The sequence below is a fragment of the Callorhinus ursinus genome, unplaced genomic scaffold (genome assembly GCF_003265705.2).
Source record: "Callorhinus ursinus isolate GAN/ISIS: 27379988/994484 unplaced genomic scaffold, GSC_fseal_2.0 scaffold24, whole genome shotgun sequence".
Taxonomy (NCBI): domain Eukaryota; kingdom Metazoa; phylum Chordata; class Mammalia; order Carnivora; family Otariidae; genus Callorhinus; species Callorhinus ursinus.
In genome coordinates, this window is record NW_027397086.1 from 1,702,066 (window position 1) to 1,728,862 (window position 26,797).

Genomic DNA, 26,797 nt, shown 5'->3' on the forward strand with positions numbered 1-26,797 from the left:
CTTTATTTTCACATTTAACAGAACCAGTCCATGTTGCAGCCTGTTCCCCCTGCCTGTGGCAAGAAGAGCCATGGGAGGTGTGGTGGGCTCCTGAGGCACGGGTCCCGGTGCCGAGGGCCTGCTGTCAGCGGGAGGAGGGCCCCGGGAATGGGGAGGAGCTCCAGGAAGAAATGCCAGGAATCCTGGGCAGAGGCTGGTGGAGGGCCTGCCCACAGGGGGAACTCCCCAGCAGGACAGGCTGGAGTGGCAGCCAGGCCTCCACACCCAGCAGGGGCCTCCCCGGGGGGCAGGTGGGGCCACAGGGCCTCAGGGCCAGTGTCAATCAGTCAAAGGCCGGCTGGGGTCTTGGGGTCCCAAAGAGGAGCTCCCCCAGCACCCGAGTCCCCCTGACCCAGGCCCTTGAGGCCCAGCTCTCTGGCTAGGCCACAGGCTGAAAGAAGCATCGGGCCCAGGGCAAGCGATTCCTAGGGTCCCGAGACCAAGCATTCCACGAAGCCAGTGATAACCGTGCAGGGGTGGGCCATCTTTCTGGTGGGCTGAGTAGGCTGCACCACAGCCCTAGAGGTCCCCGGGCCTCAGGTTCCACTGCTGAGACCCCCCCCAGACTGCTGCTGAGGATCTGGCATCGCTTGGCCTGCCTGGTCCCTCAGCTGCGCAGAGCAGGTGACGGGCGGGTGTCCTGGGATGTCCCGCAGCAGGACAGGGGGCAGTTCCAGGGCTGGGGGCTCTGGCTCTTGCCAAACCCATCCTGGATCTCTGCGGATAGCCCCCCCTCAGCCTCTCAGGCCCCAGCTCTGCCTGGGTCCTTGCCTTCCGGAGCAACGGTGAGTGTGGGGGTGCCAGAGGGCATTTAACATACCCTCCCCCCCAGCACCCAGAGGGGGTGCAGCACAGCCGACGCGCAGTAACCGGCTGTGGACTGAGTGTAATGTGTGCATGCACAGGGGAACTGGCAGACGTGTGTGCATTATGAACACAGGCGTGTCCGCACAATGTGTGCACGTAGGTGTTATTGACACTGGGGTGCACGTGTTTATGCATCACGGCATGGGAGTGCCTGCCCGGGTGAACTGTGTACGTACATTAACTCTGGCGGGCATGGAGGGGACATGGCCATGGATTCGGAAGGCTACGTGAGTAGTCACTTGGGGTGGGTACACGGCAGCAGGCTCCAGGGGGTGTGCCTGCAGGGGTGCACCTGTGCGGTGTGTGTTTCTAACCCGGGCTAGGGCCACAGCAGCGGGGCGGGGGGGGTGGGGTCTGGGTGGCCTTCACTGCCAGTTGGCACAGCTCTGGGGCAGGCTATGCAGAATGGCCTCCAGGTTCTGCTTGTCAGCACGGATCTCAGCAAGGTCGTTCTCGAAGCTCTGGATCTGCAGCTCCTGCTGCTCGGACTCCTGCTGCAACAGCCTCAGTTTCCCCTGCAGGGCCCCCGGCGGGCTCAGCTGCAGCCTCAGGCGCTCCAGGGCCCACTGGGTCTCGTTCAGGGCCTGGGCTGGGGCTTGATGGGTGTCCAGCGACTCTGCAGAGGGGCACGGACAACCTCAGCACAGGCCAGCTCCCTGGCGGGCCCCAGAGCCTGTTCGGCCTCCACCCCCGAGAGCCTGGCCAGCCCAAACCTTCCAGGATTCTGACTGCCCGTGATCCACCAGGAACGCAAGGGACAGAGAAGGCAGTGTGCCTGGTCTGGGCACCCCACTGGGTTCACATGAAGACTCTGGAACTTTCCCCCTAGGCAGCAGTGGGCAACTGTTCATTTTTGTCGTGGGTATTACTGTTATTGATAAAAAGGGATGCCCTGTGCGGGTCCTGAGCCCATTTCCTAAAGCCGTGTGTGCACACAGGGTCCCCATGATTCCTGCTGGCTCCAACATACGTGCCCATTTGCCGAGAGCACACATTTACAGACGCCGCCTGTGCTGAGCCGTGGCTAGCCACTGGGGTGAGAAGGAGAGCTGGGAGAGCAGATGGGGCAGGAAGGGCTGCTGGCCCCGGTGAGCAGGCGGCGGGGTCTCGTCCTGGCCCAGCACGGGTTAACTCTGTTTGGCGTTCAGTACTTCCCAGAGCCTCTCCAAGCGTAAAACAAGGAGGTGGGGCCGGCCCGGTGCTCACATTTGAACTTGGTGGTGGTGGTGGCGGTGGCGGTGGCGGTGGCATGGAATCCACGGGCTGTCTCCCCCACCTGGCCCTTCTCACCTTGTCATTTAAGGGTGACATTCAACAGGACGACGAGGTTCAGCCAAGTGGGAGAGTAGTGGGGATGGGGAAGTAAGTTCTAAATGGCTTCTAATCCCACAGGATCCCACTGGGGCCCAGGGCTCCCCCGAGCCCCACCTTTCCCGGGCAACGAAGGTGGGGGTTGGAGGGTAGGTAGTGGCAAGAGCTGAGGGTGGTGGGGGGAAGTGGCAGGAAGAGGCACTGGGGAGCTGAGCCCTGCCGGCCTGGGCAGATCCCGCTCCCAGCGAAGACCTCCCTCCACGGGGAAGTCCAAACTGCCTGGCCTTCAAGATTCAGGTTCAGGTTGCAGCCACACTCCACCTGCCCCGCGGGGGCTCCCAGGCAGGGTCCTGCTGGGTGCTGTTCACGCCTGCGCCCCCAAGTCAAGCACAGCACTGGCACACACGAATAAATGACAACAGCCAGAGCAGGTTACCCTCGCAGAGCGCCTGCTCCGTGCCGGGCACTGCGGCCAGTACTCTGAGTCTTTGGCGTAGGGCACAGACCAGCAGCTACCAGTGGGCACCCCGAATCAGTTAGACCTGCGTGCGAGCCTCAACTTCCCCACTGACTGGCTGTGGGGCCCTGGGCACATCGTTTAAACTCTCTGTGCCTCAGACTGCCTGTCTGCAAAATGGCAGGAGCAGAGAATTCTAGGAAATCACGTGCACGCGTGTGCATGCAGACACAGTGCGGAACGTGGCGCTTCTTCCCCTTACTGATGATAAGGGCACATGCATGCTGTTATGTAGGTGACCCTGAGGACGTGACACTAAGTGGCAGAAGCCAGTCACAGAAGGACAAATACTGGGTGTGAGTCCACTGACGTGAGGTCCCTAGAGTGTCAAGTTCATAGAGACTGAAGAGAAGATGGGGGTGCCAGGGGCTGGGGGCAGTAGGGAGTTCATGTCTAATGGGTGCCGTGTTTCGGTTTGAGAAGATGAGAAGGTTCTGGAGATGGGTGGCAGGGACGGCTGCACAACAGTGTGAATGTACTTAATGCCACTGAAGTGTGTGCTTAAAGATGGTTAAAACGGCCAATTTTGTGTTATGAGGATTTTACCACAATTTTTAAAAATGCATGCCTACTGTGTCCCCACCCTGCTCCGAGGCCCCCCGGCCTTGCTGGGTGCTCTCCCATTCATCTGAAACGTCTCCTTGCTGAGGCTCATCTCCATTCTTCCTCCTCCCTGGGAGCCGCGGCTCACTGACTCTCATCACACGGCGTGGCAAGCACTTTCTAAATTATACTGGTATTTACTCCCATTTTACAGATGAGGGAACTGAGGTTCAGGTTTTCCCAGGGTCTCACAGCCAGGGAAGGGAAAGCACCGGACTTGAGTCTTGGTCTGATTCCAAACCAGCACCTGATTCTCGATGCCATCCTTGCTTCTGTGACATCCCCTCTCCTTCTCGGAAACCCTCAGCCACTCAGGGCCCATCTGCTCCTGTGGTCCCTGCAGGTGTTCTGGCTGCTGAGTTTCCCCCCAGCCAGCCCCCCACTCCCCAACCCCCCACCCCCACCCCCGCCAGACTGGCGGCCCCTGGAGGCACACAGTGACACCAGCCCCACCTTGTACGGGGGCCTGGGACTATTTCAAATGCTTGTGGCTGGGGATGGGGGACAGTGGGCAGCTGGGGGCGAGGAGGAAATCTTCTCCAGGACAGGGCCTCATAGAAGCTCCTGGGGGTGCTCCAGGGACCCAGGGGTCTCCTTACCCAGCTTGGCGAGCAGCTCCAACAAGGCCTGGACGTCCTTCTCCAGGGAGGTGCGCGATTCCCAGATCTGCCGCTCCAAGGCATTCAGCCCTGCACCCATCTGGGATGGGAGGGAAAGCTTGAACGGCTCCCTGCTGGCTCGGGGGCCAGGAGGAAATGGGAGTGTTGGGGGGGGTGTCTTGGCACGCGTACATACCAGCTCTGCTTCCTCCAGCTTCTGTCTGCGGGCTTGTGAGGTTAGCACCTGCCGGGAGGCCTGTCGGAATGTCGCCCGTGTCTGGCTGGAGAGGCGGCCTGCCCGGCGGTGCTCCTGCTTGCCCTCCCTGAGCAAGGCCTTGGCAAGCTGGGGGTGGGCAGCAGCGGAGGGAGAAGAGGGTGAATGGACTGAGTCCTTTCAGAGGTAAAGAGCACTGATGGCCATAATGCCAATCGTGGTCAATATGAGCCCGGGGTCATTCATTCATTCCACAAACACAGACCGGACGCTGGCTAGATGCACAGAGCCAGCGGGGGGCTAGAGGGACGCACACGGATTAGACTTTGGCCCCAGTTAAAAAACAAGAGCCTAGAAATTTGGGAGAGTAAAGCCAAGCTGACCTAGGTGAGAGTCCTGTTTATGTGACTTAAGTCACTAAACCGGGCTGGTCCTCGGGGTCTTCACCTGTGACGCCAGTGATAACAGTGACATCTATTTCTTAAGGGATCAACAGGGTCACTTGCATGATGCTCCAGGGCTCCGAGCCTGGGGCCCCCTGAGCCCTCCGTAAGTGCGGAGGGTTCCGCATGGTCTACACGGAAGGGGGCAGATCCGTAGGGACCACGTTTCACCTACAGAAGGGGCAGCTCTTCTAGGACAGTCCTCCCACAGCCCCAGAAGGCAGGGACGTCACTGTTCTCACACCCATGGCCCTGACCTTAGCACTGTCTTTGGCCAACATCTCGGCTTCCCTGCCCTTCTTCTTGGCACTGGAAGAGACAGACGCTGCGTTTCCCAGCATTCTCTCCGCCTGCTTGGTCTTCTTTCTCAAGTCTGTGAGGAGCCTGCTCCTGACGATGCCTGCCTTCCTCCCCAGTGTGGCCTGGTCCCTGGGCCAAGGAAACTGCCGCTTCATTCCTGCAAACCCGGGGCGGGGGGGCACGGGCTGTGTCAGCAGGGCGGGCTCACCCCTCAAGAGCCTGCCAGGCAGGCAGTCACTGCCTCGGGCCCATAGTCAGCGTGAGAGGAGAGGCAGGAGATCTACGTGTAACCTTCTGAGGCTCATCTGGGAAACAAATAATGAGCAAGACGTACTGCTCAGTGAATTCAAAGATTCATATTATATTATGATGTTTGTTAAAATCGCGAGATTGCATGGTTGGCCAATGCCTGGGCCAGGGGTGGGAATGGATGGGGGGCCCCAGCCCGGTACCCAGCAGATCCATTCAGCTCTCTTTCTGTGTAGCCCCCTATTCCTAAAGAAGGCTTTGAAGCAGCTTATAGTGATAGGTAAGTCAACCACTGGACCATTAAAGTGAAAAACCAAGGGTCACATGTAACTGGGGGGATGAGGAAGGGAAGAGGAGGGAGTGGGGCGTACCAGAAAATTAGGATAATGACATTACAGCCACTGAATGCTCTATTTACCTCTGAGCTTCCTAGCAACCAAGACAAAAAGGGAAGTATTAAGATTTGCATAGGTTTTATTACCTAATAAGAAGCAGCTTTCCCTCTGTAAAGAAGAGAGACTTTTCCCTTTTCTTTCAGATAAAATTTTAAGGGAAATTGGGAGTACTAACAATAGTCAAATTTTATTTTTTTATTTTTTTTAAGATTTTATTTATTTATTTATTTGACAGAGCGAGAATAGAGAGAGAGAGAGAGCACGTGAGAGGGGGAAGGGTCAGAGGGAGAAGCAGACTCCCCGCTGAGCAGGGAGCCCGATGCGGGACTCGATCCCGGGACCCCAGGATCATGACCTGAGCCGAAGGAAGTCGCTTAACCGACTGAGCCACCCAGGCACCCAATAGTCAAATTTTAAATGAATCAGGCCTTCTAAGGCAGAATATCACATAATTTTCCATGAAGATAACCGAGAAATTAGATCTACTTTGTTTCTTGTATATAAAACTGGTGTTCCTTAAAATGCACTCCGTGGAGTCCTAACTCTATGGGGTATTACTAAACATCAGGAGGAAACATCAAGCTTAAATAAAGAGAACCGGGTTTCTTTATTGCAGGACTTCGCAGGGCCTTTACTATCATAAGGTGCACACTGTATGGCCTCAAGAGGGCACTATAGTAGTGACATTTCCTAAACTTATCCGAACACGAACACAACTCGTGGCAGAGCCTGTCTTGGGCTAGGGGCCCCAGGGCCACACCCTGGGGAAAGCTGTTCCATATTCACTCAGTGTATTTTCCTTTCATCCTGAATACCCACTGAGCACAGGCCAGCTGGTGGTGAGAGAGGGTGTCTCTGAAAAGGGGTAGGAATGGGGAAAAGAGCTTGGGGTTAGCGGTTTGAGATGAGTCCTTGTGTGGACCACGGTACTGCACCAGGGAGGCAAATTTCCACGCAGTACATCCCACAGCGAGAAGGTGATACCTCGTGGGCTAATGAGCACACACCGCTGGAAGTAGGGAAACAGAGGGTGGAAGAGCCCCCTGGCCGGTGAGGGGCTTGCAGCAGATGGTTTAGCAACCCTTACTTGGTTAAGCAACTGCCTTCGGCTCAGGTCATGATCCTGGAGTCCTGGGATCGAGTCCCGCATCGGGCTCCCTGCGCAGCGGGGAGTCTGCTTCTCCCTCTGACCCTCCCTCCTCTCATGTGCTCTCTCTCTCTCATTCTCTCTCTCAAATAAATAAATAAAATCTTAAAAAAAAAAAAAAGCAACCCTTACAATTTAATGTTCTAAAGTCCTAATGCTCTACCACTAGTATCACGGGGTTTACACTTTCCTAAACGCTACTCAGAGGTAAGCGCTCACAGCCACGCCCTCCCCATCGGAAGCCCCCCGGCCAGTGAGGGGCCAGGCCTTCCAACTGCAGAGAAACCTAGAGAATAGGAAGCACCAACCAGTTCACCCTCTGCCCCAGAGAGCACGGGTCCACGGCTGCAGCCACATCTCTCAGCGGCAGCGGATGGAGTTGGGGCAGAAAGCCAAGAGGACTGCAGAGCCTGACTTCCAGTCTCAGACCCCAAGGGGCCTCTGGGGCTGCCAGTGTTCCTGCCTTACCCAGTTCACTGCGCAGAGCCACAGATAAAGAGTGAGGGGGCTTCTGTCTGGAGCACAGGGGACGCCACAGAAGCCTGTTCTGGAGGGGGATGCGGAGCTGGAGAATCCTAACACTGGATGGTTTCTATTCTGCGCACCTCTGACCCCGGGATAGTTATCAATCCCTTTCCTTGGTCTACACATCTATAAAATGGGACCACTTAGCCTTATTTTCCTAAGGCTCAAGGAGACCTGGACTGGCATCAACCCATAACCCCTTTCTAAGGAGAAGTCTGTCTCCTTCCCTGCGGCCTCAGCTGAACCCTGAACCATGGCAGCCACTTGTACCAGGTGACAGGACACCCCCATCAGAGCAGACTAGACCAGGGATGGGCGGCCGAGGGCATCAGAGTCTCTTGGCCCCGCCTGGTTCTGCGTGTGGTCTGATGACTGACAGCCTCGTGGGCGAGACACCGGTGAGTGGTGTGTGAGGGAGAGACAAGCAGCCACGGGAGACGTCCTGGTTGGGGGTGGGGGTTGGGAAAAGGCTGCTCGGCTTATGCCTTCACAGCTGGACTTCTGTCCCCTTCTTGTCCCCAGGGCCAAGCTGGCCTGGCTGAGGCAGGAGTCTGGGTGGCTGTCACGGACATGTGGGTGTCAAGTAGCCTCGGGTTCAGCAAGGCGTGTGTACCTTCCAGGTCAGCCAGCAGGGTCCTGGCTCCGGTGACAGTCAGTGTGGCGGCCTGGACCGATGAGGAAGCCCGGGTCAGGGAGGCTCTGGCCTCTTGGCGTAGCTGGAGAGAGAAGAGAGAAGCTGGGCACGCGGCGCTGCAGGAGACACTGGAGGATGGGAAGAACGATTTCCAGTCTTTGCCCTCCCCGCCCCCCACCCGGCCCCAGGTGCCTGCCTCAAAGGACAGGAGCCCACCTGCGTGAGGGGCTCGGTCTTGTGCAGCATGGCCTGGGCGGTGGCCTGGAGGGTCCGGGCAGCCTCAGTGAGCCTGCGCTCTCTGGACGCGACTGTCTTCTCCAGGGCCTGCACCTTCAGGCTCAGGGCCCCAGCCTGGGACTTCTGAGGCTGCAGGGAGATGGTGGGCTCAGGCAGGGCCTGGTCGGAAGGTCGGAGGGGCAGATCCTCTAGCAGGGCGGGAATGGCGGGGGCAGGGCTGCCTGTGGATCCCGGGAAGTGGAGGGGCCAGGGCAGGGGACGCCAGGGGGGGGAACCTGTCTCTATTCCAGCTCTACCAGTGACCAGAAGTGAGACCTCCCTGACCTGCATTTCCTTCCCCAGGTCCACAATCTCAGCGGAAATCTTGGGGGCGAATGTACTTTCCTGACTTGAGAGAAGCAGAGCTGTTCAGGTACCGCTCATCATCTAGCACCTTCAGCGGCATCTGGGGCCACGCCCAGGGTCAAGCCCGGTAACACCGGCGTAGTACTCTTCACGTCCGGGGTGGGGGCAAGCAAAGACCCCAAAGAAGCAGCTTCGGGCAGGTCAGGTTTTGCCCCAAATCTATTTGTAGAAGCTTAGTCTCTTCCTTAAAGTGCAGTTTCTGAGTTCTGGGATCTCAGGACTGCTGGGCAGGCGCGACGGAGCTGATTTATCCAGGGGGCCCACAAGCACTAGGGCCACCTTGCACATTACTCATGAATCCTCTCCCGGCCCCCGTGGATGCAGCCCTAGGATAACCTAACGGGTGAGTTCTATCTGACAGAGGACCTAACTGCAGCACAAGGAGGGGCAAGTCTTTGGCCAAGGTCACAGACCTGGAGCGGGGAGCTGCGGTTTGATCCCACGCCTGTCTGGTGCCTTTGCTAATACCTCTACGGTGAACCGCGTGGCTTCGCTAGACCATCACAACCAACAACGAAAACTGGCCGAGCGCTAACTCTGTGCCAGGCGGGCGCTCCGCCAAGCCACAGAGGTGGATTATCTTGTTTTAATCGACCGCCATCTAGTTAAAAATAAGCCCCATGATCTGCCAGAGCCCGGGCCGCACCGGTTTCCCAGCTGCCACATTCTCCCACCCCCACCCCATGCCGAGCTCCGGGGCCGGGCTGACCGGTGCTGCAGGGGCGGCCAGCAAGGCCAGGCGCGGGGCTGCGTCTGCACCGACTCGCCGCACGGCGGCCAGCACCCTCTCGGCCTCGGGCTGCGCCTCTGCCACAGCTGTGCCCAGTGCCTTCCGGGCCGCCTGGACCTCCTGGTACCTGAGAGGAGACAGCAGAGGTGGCTCGCAGGGCAGAGGGCACAGGGTGATCCTTCCCTGCGGCTGCCCGCCCCCCCCACAGCCCCGCGCTGGAGCCCTCTTCAGGGTGCACATCCAGCAGCTGGCCTCGGAAACTGGCCGCTACTTGGCCCGCATTCACATGAATGGACGAGGCAGTGGAGGCACACCACATTCTTGTTTCTTCATTCATACCATTCAAGCACTTTTTTCTGAAGGGCCTTGCCCTTGGTTTCCACCCGAGAGTCATCTGTTTTGCAAATGTTGGGAGCCTCTGGCTGAGTCACTAAGTGGAAAGTGCCTGGTGCTGGGGAAGGGACGAAAGCCCAGGCCCTGGTCTTAGCTATGCCCTCAGGTGACCTTGGGCATGCCACTCTCCAGATAAATGGAGAGCCCTGGGCTGCGTGATTGCTCTGAGGCCCCTTTAGCTCCAAGGGGCTGAAGTCAACCCCCTAGAACAGTTCCCTGTCCCGTCCAGCTGATCACACCCTCCCAGCCCATCTCCACCAGGGGCACGGACCTCTGGCTGTCTCTCACCCCTCCCCACTTCTCAGAGAGCCCCTGCCCCCACCCCTGCCCCAGGAGCGGATCATGTGACCTCACCCCCCTCATGCTAGTTGGCTGGAGGCAGGCCACCTGACTGGAGGTGGGCCAATTAGATTCTCTCATCTAGGAAGTCAACCTGGGGCTTTTGAGAACTTGCTGGGTCTCTCCTGACCCTTCGACTATGGAGGAGAGAAGAGGGTCATCCAGGGAAGCAGAGGCCAAGCTGGAAGCTGGTGCCTGAGAGGAGCCGCCTGGGGACCGGGGGTGGGGGTGGGGGTGCCGCCTGGGATGGGGCTGGGGGATGCGGCAGGGGTGAGAGAGGGAGATGCTGCTCTGGACCCTCCTGGTTTGGGCCCTCGTCCCTTCTCTCCAGAGGCTGAGCTGTACCCCCAGGCAAAGTGGGCCCAAGACCTCAGATATCCTTCCCACCCCCACACAAAGAACGTCAGGACTTGGGAAGGAAGCCAGTTCTGGAACCAGCAGCCTCCCACCAGACCCTGTCAGCTGCAGGAGGCCAATTCAAGCTTCTACCCACACCCGGGGGGGCCTTACCTGTCCTCCAGTTCCCACTGGGCCTGCAAGGCCACTCTGCCCTCCACCAGACTCCAGAGAAGCACATAACTGGTGTTGGAGGCGACCAGGGCCCTCCGAGCAGTGGCCTCAATCTTGGCAGTGGTGTCCCTGTGGCTGTATGGAAAAGCCCACCTGACCATCACCAACAGTTCATACAGAAGGGGGCCTATGCCCGAACCCACACCTCCCACCACGTGGGCCTCCCACCAACCCAAACAGAGTCTAGGCCTGAGGGCCAGGCTCCTCTTCTCTCTCCACCTGATACACAGCGAGGATATTCCTGTTACATAGAGTTTATGGCTGTTGTCCTGGCATAATGACCCATCAGATCTTTTATCACACATAAAGTCTCAGTTCGGACAATGATGATATGGTCACCCTAATAAAGCCATCACAGAAGAGAGTGGTCAGGACAGCCTGGGTCTGAATCCAGGCAGGGGGACACCTATGAGGCTGACCCTAACCCCAGAACCCCCTTGGAAAAGGGCTGGGCTCCCTTCTGGACCAGGCTCCCAGGGCTTTGGGTCTCACCTCCTGGCGAGGGCACGGGCCTCTGTGGCCAGGTGGCTCCAGGTGGTGGGCTGGCCGGGCCCTTCCTGAGGAATCACCTTTGGAGAAGAGAGGGAGAGAGGAGAAACTGATGGCCATCCCCGAAGGGCAAGGGCCTCATTTGGTTAAATTACTGGGAGAACCAGACCGTGCCAGTTATTTTATAAATGCTATATAAAGCCTCAAAGTCAGCACCCGGTGAGCAGAGCCCCGGAACGTGGAAATGACAGAAATGACACCCACTGCTCATTCGATGGGCATTCACTGTCCACATGGAACATGCCTTGTTCTATGTAGACATGATCCCACTGAGTCAGCACAAGGGGCACTGTGTGACCCCCATTCTGCAGATGAGGAAACTGAGCCTCTCCAAAGAAGCACACCCCAGGCCACCAGACAGATCACCAGGTGAGCCCAGGGCAGGTGGTGGGGAGGGGCCCCTGGGGTACCAGAGATTTGAGGACGATGGCTGCCTGCAGAATCTCTTCTTCCGAGGACTCCAGCGCTGCATCGAGCTCTGCCAGCTGGATGCAGGTCTTCTCTGCCCGGGCCTGGGCACAGTGGGCACTCCTGCTCAGTGCCCGCAGCTGCTCCCGGGAAGCCTTCACCCCATCCTCGAGGCCTGTCACCTCCTCCAGGAAGGCCTCCCGGGCTCCTGCATGAAGCCCACAAAATCCAGGGGTCACAGAGCAACTGAGATTTCACAATAAAGCGCCCGCCCTCGGGGGGCCCCCATCTGTGCCCTGCACTCTGCCTGGGCACAGCTGAACTCCATCACCAGAGCTAAGCACCACCACCAGTCAGTTCCAAGGGAAAAGCCTCACCATTTTACAGATGCAAATGCTGAGGCCCAGAAGAGGCCAATCACAGCCCAAGGCCTCCCACACCAGAAGTCAGCTACAGTCAAGCAGCTAGAAGGAATCCAGACCCGCTAGAGCCACAATAAGCAATTCCCGAGTCTGAGACCACAGAAACGCCCCCGCCTCCAGTCAGCTCTGTGATCTGCAGTGTGACTCAGTATGGTTTTTTTTTTTTTAAGATTTTATCTATTTATTTGAGAGAGAGAGACAGCATGAGAGGGGGGAGGGTCAGAAGGAGAAGCAGACTCCCTGGTGAGTGGGGAGCCTGATGTGAGACTCGATCCTGGGACCCGGGGAGCATAACCTGAGCTGAAGGCAGACGCTTAACCGACTCAGCCGCCCAGGTTGCCCCTACTATGGGGTTCTTAACACAGAGCATCTGGAAGTTCCCTATTCTGATAATGAGTGTTACTAACAGGAGCTCAGCTTACCTACGTCTGGCTGCTAAATGAGCCTAGGTGCTTATGAACATGAAATTATACAGAAGAATCAATTCACTTTCAAGTTTCCCTAAATTGCAGTGTCCCAAGGCCAGATCCCACCTGGCTCTAATAACAGCTTCCCCCCTCATTTAATCGTTTATTTTCTACGCTGGGGAGCGAACAAAATGGCCAACAGTCAAGACAGCAGAAATGTTACCTGTTCAGCACCTGGGACAGCACCGCAATGATTATCTGTTGCATGTGTGAATCATTGAATGAACTCAACCCATCCCAACTGAGCTTGTGGTCTGGGTGGGGCATGGGGCTAGATGCTATCGTCAGAGACTAATACTAATAAGGTTACAAAGTACAACTGGGTGGGGGAAATTGAAGGAGAGATCCAGGGGGAGATGAGACTGTCATGGGAAGAGCCCACGTAGTTGTGGAGGTCAGACAGGCTCTCCCAGAAAGTGACTTCTAGGACCAAGCCAAGAGCCTTCGAAGTATCCTGAGAGCAGACTGAAGGGCTCCCAGGGGTGCGTCTGACCAGCCAGACATCCCGTTGTCTCCCACTCTGCTCTCTCACTCTACCTTGCAGCAGGTGGTGGCCCTGGTAGACATCCCCCCGTGGGGCCTCTCCCTGCAGAATGTGCAGTGGTTCCCAGGGCCGGCCACAGTCAGACCCCTGCAGCCACCCCTCCATCAGGGTCAGCCTGGCCTTCAGCTTGGCAGCCTGGAGGAGTCAGGAAAAGAAGGGTGTGTGAGGCTGGTGGCCTGGAAGTCTGGTCTGGACACCTCCCCCTGGCTTCTGCCTGGCCTTCCCTCCCCAACGGTTCCCTTCTCCCATCTTATCCTGGGCGCCAAAGCTGAGGACGCAGCAGACCTTGGAGAACCAGCCTTGCCCACCCCTCCCTCCTACCGGTCCCTTTCCTTCTCACACCCATGGCCCTTGCTGCCATTCAGCCGACCACATCTCTGTTCCACTTAGAGAGGGACAAGAAGGTAATCCCCAGGAGAATCTGTCTGTCCTGCTATATTGCCACAAAGCAGGTACACCTGGATACCTGTTGGCTGAGTGAGCACGCCATGCAACGTCTCCTAGCGCTGTTCTTTTAATCACATGAACAATAACTGCATTTACAGAGCACGTGCTAGGAGCCAGCCATTAGTGCACACTGGCCACGCACCTGCTTGTGTTCACCCTGTAACCACCCTAAGGGCCAGGGGATGCAGGTCCCGGGCCCTCTCTTTGATTCCAAGAGTCCAGAATGCTCTGAAAGACCACGAGGCTTTCCAGTCCTTATGTGATGGCAAAATCCAGGTTAAAAAAAAAAAATTCTAAACTCATTGGGAAGCAAAACTGTTTTGAATGAGGCTGTTTGTGGCCCTTATTTATTTGTTTGGTGTGACTGTTCGCCTGTTTTCCCACAGACACATCACTGGGTTTGACTGCAGGGCCTGGCCCAGGCACTGCTCGGGGGAAGCTTATGCTCAGTGCCCATCACTGTACGTTTTTAGAGTACCATCACTCTGATGGCTGGCCTCCCCGGTCTCAGGGAAGGGGTTGCAGGTCTGTGTCCACTGTGGAACAGAGAGAGACACCGAAACTTAGCAAAGCTGTTACCTGCTAATGGGGACAATGAATGGGGCTGGGGAGGGGAACCCCAGAGCTCATGCTCCTTGACCCCTGCACCACAGCAGCTCCCTGCTCAAAATTCTACTTGTGCCCCAGAACGGGCATGGCCCTCCTCCTGACCTTCCCCACAAAGGGCCATCTATGGCTCATCCCCCCGAACTTCAGAAAGTATGAGACGTGGGCCTGGGTGCTCGGGAAGGACAGCTGGTGCAAGGCACTGTTCTCCTATCTGCTCAGGAGCCAGGGACAGGCAGAGGTGAGGGCTGAGCAGGGCTGGCATTGACCCGATGGCTGGGTGGGCACAGGGGGAAGATGACCAATGGCCCCAGAAGGCCTGAGAGCTGGGGGTGAGCAGGCATTTCCCGGTGCCCAGCACAGAGCTGGTGCTCATGGGAGGGGGTGTGAAGTGATGGGAGGTAGGGCAGGCTCACCTCCTCCTTCACCAGGGCATAGCAGGACGGGCACTCCTGACAGCGTGTGCCACCAGCCGTGAGGAAGAAGTTGTCCTGACAGCGGTCACACTTGTAGCCCACGAAGCCGGGCTTGCACACGCACGTGCCGTTCTTGTGGCATTGGGCCGAGGTGGCGCCCAACGGGGAGCACCTGCAGGCTGAGGGAACCGGGGCAGATGGCATCCCCCCCGGCAATCGGAACCCCCAGGGCCCCTGCATCCTCACACCTGGATGCTCCAGACCCCCCAGGGCCAGCTCAACTACACTCCTGGGTCCTTCCCGGGACACTGAGTCAGAAGGTCAGAGGTGATGACTGACTTGTTTCAGTGTCCCTGGGTCTGAGAAGCAGCCATGTTTAGGAACGGCCAGGCAGTCCAGCTGCGCGAATATGGACGCTGAGGCCCAGAGAGGTGACTCGATGGCCCCAGCACACGGGAACTGAGCAGTGGAGCCTGGGGCTAGATTTTTGGTCCCCTACGCTCTCTCACTCCACATTTCTACACCACTTTTAAGAAGATAGGCCTGCGGCCAATCTTCCCTTCTCTGCCACATGGCTGGCGTCCCATGGCTCCTGTCCAGAAACCTCAGACCCCACCCTCCAGGCAGCCGGGAAGCACCCGGCCTCCTCACCTCGGCAGCCCTTGATGGAGAAGCTGAAGAAACCCAGCTGGCATCTGTCACAGGCCTGGCCCTCAACCCCGGGGCGACAGGGGCACTGCCCAGTCTCGGGGTGGCACCGGTCCTCCTGGGAGCCCAGCGGGTGACACTTGCAGCTAGGATGGGGAAGGAACCCAGGTCGGAGACAAGCTCTGAGCCGCTCCCCACCCAGCCTCGGCTGGCCGCAGCCCATGAGGGGCCTCCAGATCATACTCTCCACCCACGAGGCCCCATCGCCACATGGCTACAGGTCCAACGGCTTTCCCCGAGCTGTGTCCTGGGAAGCACCGTCTCACAAAAATGCTACCCCCACCCCCCAAAAAAGGCTATGGGGACTTAGAAATCTTGCAGATTATGCCCCTCTGTTGAAAAGTAACAACGCAATTAGCATATTAAAGGCACTGAGGCGTCTTGCAAGGAAGAAGCCTGGTTGCTGCACTGGGCATTTCCCTGGGGTCCTCCACTGCTCCCTAAAGACACTTTCTAAGGTGCTGCTCTGGCCAAAAAGGCCACAGAGCTTCAGGGTCACTGAGCGGGGAATCAGAGACCAAACCGGCCCTCTGCCCACCCGGACGTCCCTCAGGGTTGCTCTTGGCCTGCATCCTGGGCTGGCAGGGCCACGAGTCTGACCCCTCAAGGGACCATCCCTTTGCCCCCCTTTGGGGCAGGGCGCAGTGTCCCTGGCAGTGGGCCTGGGATGACACATTCTAAGCCAGGCCCCCCTCTGGGGGCTCCCGGGAACTTCTATCCTGGAGACACACCCAGGGGAAGGGCACCCGTGGCCTCACCCCACCCACCTCTGGCAGCCCCTCCCGGGCTGGAGGTTGTAGAAGCCAGGGCTGCAGCGGCCACAGTCCCGTCCCGTCACGTGAGGCAGGCAGGGGCACTGGCCGGTCTCCGGGTGGCAGGCTCTCTGCTCACTGATTGAGCCCTCGGGGTGGCAGCTGCAGGCTGGGAATAGAAGCAGAAATGGTGTTGGAGAATCACACAGATCATCGACCCAACCTTTGGGGGTCCAGGAGAAGATGGGGAGCCCATGGAGATGCCTCACATTCAACACAGACTCCTAAGCCTTTTCTGGAAAAAGGCTCTAGGGCCGGGCTCAACTCTCACCCCATTTCCTACGTCCTCGGAGAGACAGCCTAGAATCCTCATGGCTGCAGATGGTTCTTCTGAACCTGCCCTGAACCCCAGCCAGCTGGGGAGAACGCCAGAGACCAGGCCAGGGAGTCACGGGTGGACCCGGGTGCCCACTGTTTTGGGTCACTTGACCCTGCTCTCCTGGGCTCCACAGAACGAGAGGCCGGCTTCCTCACGTGATGAAAGGGCTCTGGAGCAAGTAAGTTTGGGGGAAATGCTGGGCTTCTCCCTCCAACACTTCTGGAGGCCTTCCACGGGCCGAGGCACGCCGTGGCCCTCTGAGCGGGGACAGGGCGCTGAGTGCTAACCCAGGCGGGGGAGAGGAATAGCCTGATGGAAGCCCAGGGGCAGCACAAACGTGATGGGTGCTGTTCACCACGGAGGACAGTCATAGGCGCTAACTGTGGGCCTTGAGGTAAGCGCTAAATTATCAAGGCAAAAAAAAAAAAAAAAAAATCACAGGATCGGCATTGATTAGATCGAGGCTGAGAGAGACCTTGACCTTGGACGAGAGCAGACTCCTAGACCTTCCAGGCAAGGGGACAGAGAAGGTGAGGAATCTGCCTGAGGTTGCACAGCCCCCCCAAGTTGCGGGCTGGGTCTGGTGGAGAGCGGCCCCCACCCTGCCCCACCCGCTGGGCGGGAGGTGGGTGCTCACGCGTGCATCTGTCTGCAGGCCGAGGGGCCAGGGAGCTGCCGTAGAAGCCGTCCTGACAGCGTTCACAGTGGGCACCTGTCGTGTGGTGCAGGCAACGCAGGCAGTGGCCAGACAGGGGGTCGCAGTTGCCCACGGCGTTGGGGTCCACGTTCCCACTGCACTGGCACCGCCGGCAGGGCTGGGGAGCCCCAGAGAGCCCCAGAGGGTCCCCAAAGTAGCCGTCATCACAGAGCTCACAGCGCCGCCCTGGGGGAGGGAGACGGCTGTGTGTGGAGGGGCAGGCACGCGGCATGCGGCATGAGGCCCGAGGCACGCGGCACGTGAGGCTGCCGGGTCCCCAGGCGGGGAGGGCGGGCGTCCCTCGGGCCTCCCTGTGCAGCAGAGCATGGGCTCTGGGGCCAGGGCCCAGCTCAGCCATCAGCGGGCTGTGTGGTCTTGGGCAAGCCCCTGTGCCTCTCTGAACTCGGGCTCCTCGTCTGCAAGGCGGTGACTATAATGGCAGCACCTCCGAGGGCTTGGTGAGGTAAGTGCTCAGCTTCTGGCACCTGCTAAGTGCTCAGCAGCAGGGCCGGTCCCCGCCTAGTCATTGTCCTCACCCTCCTTAGCACCACAGCCACCATCTTCTTCCTCAGCAAGGCCCGCAGGATGCTGGCGTGGTGAAGGCGGGGGCTGGTGCCCACCTGGGCACCCCTCCCAGGGGGTTGTTCCCTCCGCACACTGCAGTGCCCTGCTCCCCAAAGTCCTTCCTCAGGTGCAGCTCAGCCTGGGCCAGACTGAACTTCTACAACTGTCCACACCCACCGAGGGGGCTCCCCTCACGTCTGTAGACCGGGGCGGGGGGAGCCAGAAAATGTGGGGAAGGTTAGGGAACAGAGGCACAGCACGATGGCAGGGTGGGGTGCAGGGTCCCCAGGGGGGACCTGGCTCTGTCCTTGGGGCCCCTGCCCCGCCCCCCTCCTGCGGCTGGCTGTGGGGAGCTGCTTCCAGAGCAGAGCGCTCCCCAGCAAAGCAGGCACTTGACAGGACCGGTGTAATGGCCAGTCCTGAGGCAGCCAGTCACCACACATACAGTCAGATGTCTGAGAACCTTGGCAACATTATGTCAAGTGAAACAAGCCAGACACAGAAGGACAAACATTGGAGGATTCCATTCACATGAGGTCCCTGGAAGAGTAAAATGCAGAGAGACAGGAAGTAGGAGGGTGCTTACGGGGGGGGGGGGGGGGGGGGCCTGTTTAATGGGGACAGAGTTTCTGTTTGGGAAGATGTTCTGGAGACAGATGGCAGGGACAGCTGCACAAGAGTGTGACTGTGCTTATGCTGCTCAACTATATGCTTAAAAATGGTTAAAGCGACACATCTTATGTTATACGTTTTTTGCCATAATTTAAAAAATTATTAATGGAATATACAAAAAAAAATCAATCATTGAGTTGTATACTTTAAGTGGGCGAATTGTAGGGTACGGAATAGTATCTCAAAAGAGCTGTTAAAAAGAATCAGGTGTTGAGGGTGGCCCCGGGTCCTGGAGCGGGGGCTGGGGGAGTTTCCGCCTTATACAACATCTGGCAACATGTTTCAAAAGCTGAAAATTTGGGGCGCCTGGGTGGCTCAGTTGGTTAAGCTCCACCTTCGGCTCAGGTCATGATCCCAGGGTCCTGGGATCGAGCCCCGCATCGGGCTCCCTGCTCAGCGGGGAGCCTGCTTCTCCCTCTCCCTCTGCTGCTCCCCCTGCTTGTGCTCACGCTCACTCAGACAAATAAATAAATAAATAAATAATCTTTTAAAAAAGTAAAAGCTGAAAGTTTAATCAGAGGTTTTCGACCTTAACCGTGTATCAGAATTAGCCAATTAGCCAGAGCACTTGTTACGCATATAGATTCTCAGGATCCATCTCGAGCTATTAAATCAGGCTCTATGGGGCCAGGGCCCAGAAGGGGATTTTCAAAAAGCTCTCCTGGACATGCTCAATCACTCAAGTTCTGCCAGGAACCCAGAGCAGCCTGGGGCCCTGGCCGTGTTCTGAGAGGTCAGGCCTGCCACTCCTAAGCTAGCCCCCCCCCACCATCGGTCACACTCCAAACCCGGGGCCCCACTCCTGGAGCCCAGGACAGAGGCAGGGCCCCAGGGCACGAGCCACTCACCTCTCTGGCCCAAGGGGCAGTGGGTACACACCACCTCCCTGCTCTCTGGGATGGCTGTGCAGGCTGACCGTCCGGGGCATGGGCAGGGCTGACAGTCGTCGGCCTGGCCTGTGAAGGGGTTGCCATAGAAACCTGGCAAGCAGCGCTCACAGGATGGGCCCTCGGTGTGGTGGCCACACAGGCAGATCCCTGAGAGGCAAGACAAGCACCTGGTTACGACCACCTGAGCCCAGATGCTCAGAGACGGGGTCACCTTGGCGGGAGAGGTCACAGAGCACATCCCCAGCAGAACTGAGTTGGGAACCTTCCAAGGCGGGAGCAGCACAGCCTGGGGAGAAAAAGTCTACCACTTACTGACCGTGTGGAGCTGCGGAAACCATCTAACACCCTGTGCCTCAGTGTCCCCATCTGCAAGATGGACACAACAAGGGCTCCGACCTCGAGGGTTTTCGTCAGGATGCAGCCAGAGTGCCCCGCACAGTCCCCGGCTCACAGAATGATCCAGGACTCTTAGTGTTGGTATTTTGTATTCCAAAACCTATCAGCGACCCAACAGATGGCACATCCGTGTCTACACTTACGGTTTTCCTGCCCCTTCCTCTGTGTTCTCTTAACCTCAGGGGCCAAAGCAAGAGCGACAGAGACCCAGGAGTCTGTTCCTGACAGGAGTTTGCAAGGAGGCTCCCCGTGTATGGGGTCTGCAGGTTCCCGGAGGCGGCCTGGTCTCATGGAACCGACCCCCGCCCCCACTCGTTGCTCATGCTGGGAGATGGTGCAAACTCCCTTCTCCAGCACCTGGAGTCTGATCAGAGCCTGTGCCCTGGGGAAGGGAGGCACCATGGCCAGGGACTGAGGGAGGAGTCCCGCTGAGAAGGGCTCAGTGATGCAAGACCACCGCTTCCAGGAGGGCTGGCAGCACCCAATGGGGTGGGGGGAATAGAGGAAATTCAGGGTGGCCAATCCAGGGGGGACCATCATGCCCATGCTGCTTTCGCCTGGTTGCTGCCTCGGCCCACACCCCTGCGCTGACTCTTTCTATCCAGTGTGAGCAGCTGTGGCCTCGCTGCCCATCTGACGGGTGAGGACCTGCCCAAACGGAGCAGGAAGTCACGGGGTGGCGAAAGGCTCCGAGGGGTGACGGACCGGCCGTGCATCACACTTCCTCAGTAGGGGCCACCTGGAACAGTGCCCGGAAGCATTGGGAGGCCTCATCTGGGCTCGATTAGTGATGCCTGCCTCAGCCAAAGACTGGAGGAGCCCCTGGTAAGTAGTGTGTGTCTGTGTGTCTGTCCATGCTAGCTAGTCTGCTGATTCCCAGGCTGCTGTCCTTTGTCTGCTCCAGTGCAGGCATTTCCCTTCTCAGAGACCACCCCCACCCCCACCCCGCTCCAGGAGGGCAGCAGGAGGGCCTGGGTGTGGAGAGAGGCCCCATCCAGCAGCTCCTGCCTGGTGACCTTGCTCGAGGGCTCTCTCTGCGTTTCCTTGGCTATAAGTGGGGGAAGAACTGCTGGTAGTGAACTTGTGGCAGGAGCAGCTCTGCTACCTACCTGCTGAGAGGCCACCCTGCACCTTGGGCCCCTCACCTGTAAGATGGGACACTAACGGCCAGAGTCAACGATGTAGTGTATAGAGAGGTCCTGGCATGGGGAGGAACCTGATGACACCATTTCATGAGTATTGCTCTTGGTGATCACCCGCGCATGCACACAGCTGACCCTGCTCAGGTCATCGGCTGTGCTGGGTGTAGCCCAGGGGCCTTGTGGATGGGGTGCCAGGACTCACCTGTGTGGGGGTCACAGGTGCCATGCTGGTTGCAGGTGCAGGGGACACAGGCGGTATAGGGACCCCCCAGTGGTGTCTCCCTCTTGTATCCCGGAGCACAGGATTCACAGAACTGGCCTGTGTACCCCTTGGGACATGAGCAGGTCTCCACCCAGGAGGCTGGGGGGGAGAGCCCCCGCTGGGCGGATACGAGCCGGACCTCGGTCAGGAACACCTGGCCTGCAGAACGAGAATAGAGAGGAAGAGAGTTATGGGCACACACTCTGGCCCCCCAAGACCTTCCTATTCACATACGTAACAGGCAAAGGGAGGGTTATTGGCCCACATACAGAAAGGCAGTCTATGAGTCAATTACAATTTAAAAAAAACAAAGGACAAAGGAAAAATAAGGTAATTTTCAGAACGAAAAATGGATATGACTGGGAATTTTATGGAAAGACATTCATTCTCATGGGTTTTTAGAGATATGTAAATTTAAACAAGGAGGATACCATTCACGCCCCTCAGATCAGTAAGCATTTGAAGATCAATGACAGGAGGGGGTGCCTGGGTGGCTCAGTCAGTTAAGCATCTGTCTTTGGCTCAGGGAGAAGCAGATGCCCCACTGAGCGTGGAACCTGACACAGGGCTTGATCATGGTCATGATCTTGGGGTCCTGCGATCGAGCCCTGTGTCAGGTTCCACGCTCAGTGGGGCGTCTGCTTCTCCCTCTCCCTCTGACCCTCCCTCAGCTCATGCTCTCTCTCTCTCAAAATAAATAAAATCTTTAAAAATAAATAAAGATCAATGACAGGAAAGATGGTGTGAGGAACTCATGGGTTCTGGTTTCTTTTTCCTTTTTTTTTTTTTTTTAAAGATTTTATTTGAGAAAGAGAGTGAGTGAGAGAGAGCACGAGGAGGGGGAGAAGCAGAGTGAGAGGGAGGAGCAGATTCCCTGCTGAGCAGGGAGCCCGCCCCAGGGATGTGGGGCTTGATCCCGGGACTCGGAGATCATGACCTGAGCCAAAGGCAGACGCTTAATTGAGGGTTCTGTTACTAGTGAAGCAAGAGAGCCCCTATCAGACCAACCTTCCTCCAGAAAACTAGAATCTTAGGGCAAAATATAACAATGATCCATCAACCCTGGAGAAGAACCAGAGCAGGCAGACAGTGGAGGAGGGTGGACACGTGCCCTGAGAACAAAGATTGGTACAGCCTTTCTGTAGGACAATCTGGCAGCAGGTATCAAAACTTAAAATGTGCCCTCTTTGACCTAACACCGAACATTTCCATTTTGAGGAATTGATGCTACAGACAGACTTGCACAAGGAGACAAAGACCTCTCTATGGAGCTCTTCCCTGTTCTCTGCAGCACTGTTTGCATAGTGAAAAACCAGAAACCACTTCAATGTCTAGGAATAGGGGGATGGTTGAAACTTTAGGGAGCATCTATACCATGGAACAATAAGTGGTGGACGGACAACCAGCCTTTTCTATGTGTAAGACAAGTAACGGCCTCCAAGACACATTATTCGCTGAAAAAAAGCAAGTGCATGGAGAGAGATAGCCCAGAACATCATCAGTGGGAAAAGGAGGTCCGGGGCTGGCGGAGGGGCAGGGAGAGGGACGGTCGGTATGCCCACCTGCCTCTCCAGTTTGCCCCGGCACCCAGCACAGGCCCGGCCTAAGTAGGTGCTTTGTGAACATCTGTTAACTGAAGACTGAGTGAGTGGCAGAAATGAAATTCCTACAAGAAGGCTCATCAGGGTGACCTGGGGATCAGGGAGGCTTTGGGGAGCGCAGGCAAGGATGATGGGGCTGAAGCTCCAAAGAGAACGAGGGAGCTGAGGCAGGAGGGGCTGGGTTACAACCCCCAAGCCTGGACTTGAAGCCGCCCCGGAAGTCAAGGTTCTCAAAAGTAGCCAATCACTCCCTAGAAGCAAGTTGTGGCTGTTCTGGTTGTCACAATGATGGGGAGACAAGGCCCAGGGCTATCACACACCCTGACATGAGCAGAAATAAAAATAAAAATAAATTTTTTTTATTTATTTGACAGAGAGAGCACAAGCAGGGGGAGTGGGAGAGGGAGAAGCAGGCTTTCCGCTGAGCAGGGAGCTCGATGCCGTGCTTAATCCCAGGACCCTGGGATCGTGACCTGAGCCGAAGGCAGACGCTTAACGACTGAGCCACCCAGGCACCCCACCCCCATGACTTTCAAATGTCCGTCTGGATGCCAAAAGGGGCAGGGATGCCCCTTTGCAAACATGTGAGCCCAGACTCCAACTCCATTTTAAACATTAGCACAAGGCATTTCTGAATGTTTAAGTGTACATGGGATTGTCTAGTAACGCAGGTACTGTTAACGTGGAGGGAACGCCATGCTTTGTGATGCTGAGAATCTTCCCGAGAGTCACTCACCACTTCAGAAGATCATGTCACTGGTGCCCCACCCCCCAGTTCTGGGAGTCTGTCACCAGTGTGTACCCTGTCTGCGCTATAGTCCCCTCTAACTGCCCCACTCACAGTGATCTGGCCAATAATCCGAGTTAGTGATGATTTCAAGATGACAAATGTACAAGGCTTAAGGAACAAGGGTCAATCATATTCAGATGGGTAATTGAAACTTGGCTTTACAGCTTCACCCACAAATGGATGGTTACTTTGCCAAGGCTTTTTTTACCCCCTGACGAAGCAATGAAACCACCAAGGCTAAGTAAACCTTTTCAAAGAACTGCACTGACCAAGGTGGCAAAACTGCACCCCCTTTCTCACCATCTCCCTGCCGCCTGTGGCCACGCAAACCAACGGCTTCTGTCTCCATCAGTGAGAGCCCGCCACACGCTCAAGTAAGTCTGCCTGGGGACAGCTGATCCTGACCCTGGTTTTTATGCTAGCATTAGCCAGGCACACACCTCCGCGTCACAATTTCCCTGCTCTCCACATCTGCAAGTGGCTCCCGAGCTTCGGTTTCTCTGACACGCACACTTACTCATCACAGTGGGGGAAACTCTTGTCACAACAACTCTTGTCCAGTGTGGTCATGCCTGAGCACTGACACTTTGGAAATCAATTACTTTCGTATGTCGTTTACTTTCCTTTTATTTGCTCTGTAGATTACAACTAGGATACTATATTGGTTTTTAAAAATTGTGTCTAGATAGGTTATAATATCTCTAAGTTTCCCTTCCAGATAGTAAAGGGGTGTCCTATGTGAGATACCTCTTCTAAAAGGGGAGTACTGAAGATGTCCAGTCTAGGCACATATAGGTATGGGAGCCGGGGTTGGGGGGGGTTAGGGAGAGAAGGAGAAAGTACATTAAGGAAAGAAGGGGGAACCAGGAACAGTCAGAGGACCATCAGGACCATCACCATGTGAGCAGGGTGAGAAAGCCCCCTGGAAAGCTGGGTCCTGACCCAGCCCCCTCTGTGAGAAGGTTCAGAAACTGGATCTGCGCTCAGGGAGGCTTAGGTGCAATACCACCAGTGACCAGCAGGAGGCGCCAACTCTGGGACCCTCGCCTGCTCCGGAGCCCAGCGCCCACAGAGGACCCTCAGAGATCCTGCCTTCTGGCAGTGGTGGATTCCGCCGTGGCCGGACGGCACGCAACAGTTCTTGGCTGCTTCATGGCCACACATCTTTCTCTTAGAGCTGTCCACCCTCGGGCCCCTTACCTGTCCAGCGCCTGCCTCTGTCCTCGGGGTCCACCCTCCCGGCCCTTACCAGTTACATGCCCCTTGGCAAGGGTCCTACTTCGCTGACCTTCAGGGGTCTCTGTGGTAAAACGGGGGCGGTAACTATCTGCTGTGGGGACTCAGCAAGGCTATGCACAAAGGAGCCCCGGGACCTGGCTGGTTCTGGGGATGGGGGCTGTCCTTATCATTACTGACCAGAAGGGCTTGGGCTCCGACCAACAGCCCGGATGCGCAGAGCCGTCAGATTGGAGAGCAGCCGCTGGAAGTGGAAGGGGGGCAGCGGAGGGTCCACGTCCTCAGAGGTCTCCTGCAACCTGGCAGGGGAGGGCATCAAACTGGAACCCAAGGCTGGGGGCAGGTGGTGCCAAGGAGCCTCCAGCAGGGGCAGAGAGGGCAGGAGGCCCCAGACCACAGGACGATCCACGTGTGCCCAGACCTCGGGGACCACCCTGACTGCCCGGCCCCCGCTCTCAGGACACAGCAAGACACTTACTCGAACCTGAGCTGTACCTCCCCGGGCTGCCCGGCATCGGGGGGGCCGGAAAGGCTGGAGTGCTGCAGAGTCAGGGCCAGACCCACCCCTTCCAGCCTCAGCTGCACGGGGAGTGGGGAGCCCCCGGGGGGGACCCAGAAGGTCAGTGTGAGGGTCTGTCCGTAGCTGAACCGCTGATCTCCCAGGAACTTCTCTGAAGACGAGAGAAAGGCTTGTCTTCACTTAATTAGCTTAATTTTAAAGATTTTAAGTGTCTCCAGTATATTGATTTTATTGACAATTAAATATCCAAACAAGATAAAGCGACAGCAGGGAGAAAGCCAAAGGCTCCCTGCAAAGCAGACGCTGAGGGTGGCCGCACACCCCCCTGCAGGCCGGCTTCATGTCCCTTTGCCCCTGCAGTTAACACAGGGCTCCACGCCTGGCTTACTGCTCTGCTGTCACTGTCTCGAGCTTGGGTTTTATAAGTGAAGCCTGGGATAACGGAGTCTCTGGGAGCAGAGCAGACACGCATGTTGCACACGGTGGTGGCACCCAGCCGTCCCCGTCACAATCCGTGCTCACAATACCCCACCAGCAGCTTCTGGTGGTCCCACGCGTGGGGGCGCTTCGTGAGGCTCAGAGCACGCACAAGGTAAGCCTGCTACACGTGTGGCTAAGCAGGGGCGCTGACCGCCCCGAGGCCACGCTTTCCACGGGCGTCAGAACATGTTTCGAGCAGAAAGAAGGTGGTGGCCTCCTAAGAAACACAGAGGACCCAGGGGCCCTATCACAGCCTTCGAACTCGGGATTGTTTTTCTGTATCTTCCAACGGCTTCAGCTTAAAAACCCCCACATGGCAGGAAAGGGCCCCACCGGCCCCTCGCTGCTTATCTCCCTCCCGTCCCCCGGCACTCAGGAATCAGTGGGAGGCAGAGCGTGTTGGTAGAATGTGGTGCGTATCAAGATGTGAAATCAAAATGGTTGAGTCCGTCCACCTGCCTTACCCACTGCACTGTGCCCAGCGCCCGGCACAGGACCCAGCAAATACTTCTTAAGCATAAAACTACTTTTTCTTAAGGCGGTCGACAAAGCAGCCACAGAGTAGTGTGTGTTTTGTGCTCTTGGACCTCTGAGCTTGGAGCACCTGCCCCGGGACGGGGGTCTCAGGACCCCTGGACTTTTGCTTCTTGCCAGGTGCTGTGTCCACAAAGCAAGCCGGATGTCTGCGCGCCATCGCTCCAGCCCTTCTCGGAGAGGGAGGTCAAGGGCAGGACTGGGTTGGGGGAGCCAGTGGACCCGGAATCTGGCCATGGGAGAGCTAAGAATGGACTCCCGGATCCTGGTTCCAGGTCCGGTACAGTTCCCAGGAGACCAAAGTTGCCCTACTTGGTGGGGGGTGGTTCAGAATAATCTAGAACTTCTTGCTTCTGCAGGAATCCCAGGACCCTGGGAGGAGGGTGTCATGGCCAGGCGGGGTGAGAGACTGATGGATTGATGCACAGGGATTTCTGGGCGCTGAAGGAGCCTGGTGGCAAGCCCTTGATCAGAAAGCAGGCCGGGGGTGGGGTGCTCCAGCAGACTCTGCGGGGCATGTGGTTGGTGGAAAAATGGCCCCCAAAGGTATCCATGTCCTGATCCAAGAAATCTGTGAGCACGGTATGTTGCATGGCAGGGGCAATGAAGATTGCGGATGGGATAAAGGTTGTTCATCAGCTGACCTTAGAGTAGAGAGATTATTTTGGATCATCTGCCGGGGCCCAGTGTAATCACAAAGCCCTTCCTGCTGCGGAAGAGGGAGTAAGAAGAACTGGCGTCACAGAGCTACAACAGGGAGAGACCCCTCAGCTCTAAAGACAGAGGAGGGGTCTCGAG

General features: G+C 57.2%; 1 protein-coding gene across 5 annotated transcripts in view; it reads right to left on the bottom strand.

Annotated features, from left to right (window-relative positions):
- LAMC3 (laminin subunit gamma 3) overlaps positions 1 to 26,797 on the bottom strand; it is a 57,180-nt gene continuing 30,383 nt past the window's right edge. Inside the window, exons 10-28 of one of the 5 annotated variants that reach the window (XM_025888646.2) lie at positions 24,944 to 25,136; positions 24,646 to 24,764; positions 20,779 to 20,997; positions 18,997 to 19,185; positions 16,853 to 17,098; positions 15,852 to 16,005; positions 15,028 to 15,170; positions 14,377 to 14,555; positions 12,901 to 13,042; positions 11,477 to 11,682; positions 11,010 to 11,086; positions 10,458 to 10,592; positions 9,195 to 9,342; positions 8,060 to 8,209; positions 7,823 to 7,925; positions 4,851 to 5,050; positions 4,133 to 4,279; positions 3,937 to 4,036; positions 1 to 1,522 (exon numbers count right to left, since the gene is read on the bottom strand). In XM_025888646.2, the coding sequence (XP_025744431.1) occupies positions 1,272 to 1,522; positions 3,937 to 4,036; positions 4,133 to 4,279; positions 4,851 to 5,050; positions 7,823 to 7,925; positions 8,060 to 8,209; positions 9,195 to 9,342; positions 10,458 to 10,592; positions 11,010 to 11,086; positions 11,477 to 11,682; positions 12,901 to 13,042; positions 14,377 to 14,555; positions 15,028 to 15,170; positions 15,852 to 16,005; positions 16,853 to 17,098; positions 18,997 to 19,185; positions 20,779 to 20,997; positions 24,646 to 24,764; positions 24,944 to 25,136 (3,101 nt within the window). In that variant the 3' untranslated portion in view covers positions 1 to 1,271. Of the gene's footprint in view, positions 1,523 to 3,374; positions 3,675 to 3,936; positions 4,037 to 4,132; positions 4,280 to 4,850; positions 5,051 to 7,822; positions 7,926 to 8,059; positions 8,210 to 8,407; positions 9,087 to 9,194; positions 9,343 to 10,457; positions 10,593 to 11,009; positions 11,087 to 11,476; positions 11,683 to 12,900; positions 13,043 to 14,376; positions 14,556 to 15,027; positions 15,171 to 15,851; positions 16,006 to 16,852; positions 17,099 to 18,996; positions 19,186 to 20,778; positions 20,998 to 24,645; positions 24,765 to 24,943; positions 25,137 to 26,797 lie in introns of those variants that run through there. The other 4 variants (XM_073905597.1, XM_073905598.1, XM_073905599.1 and 1 more) reach the window with 4 other exon arrangements.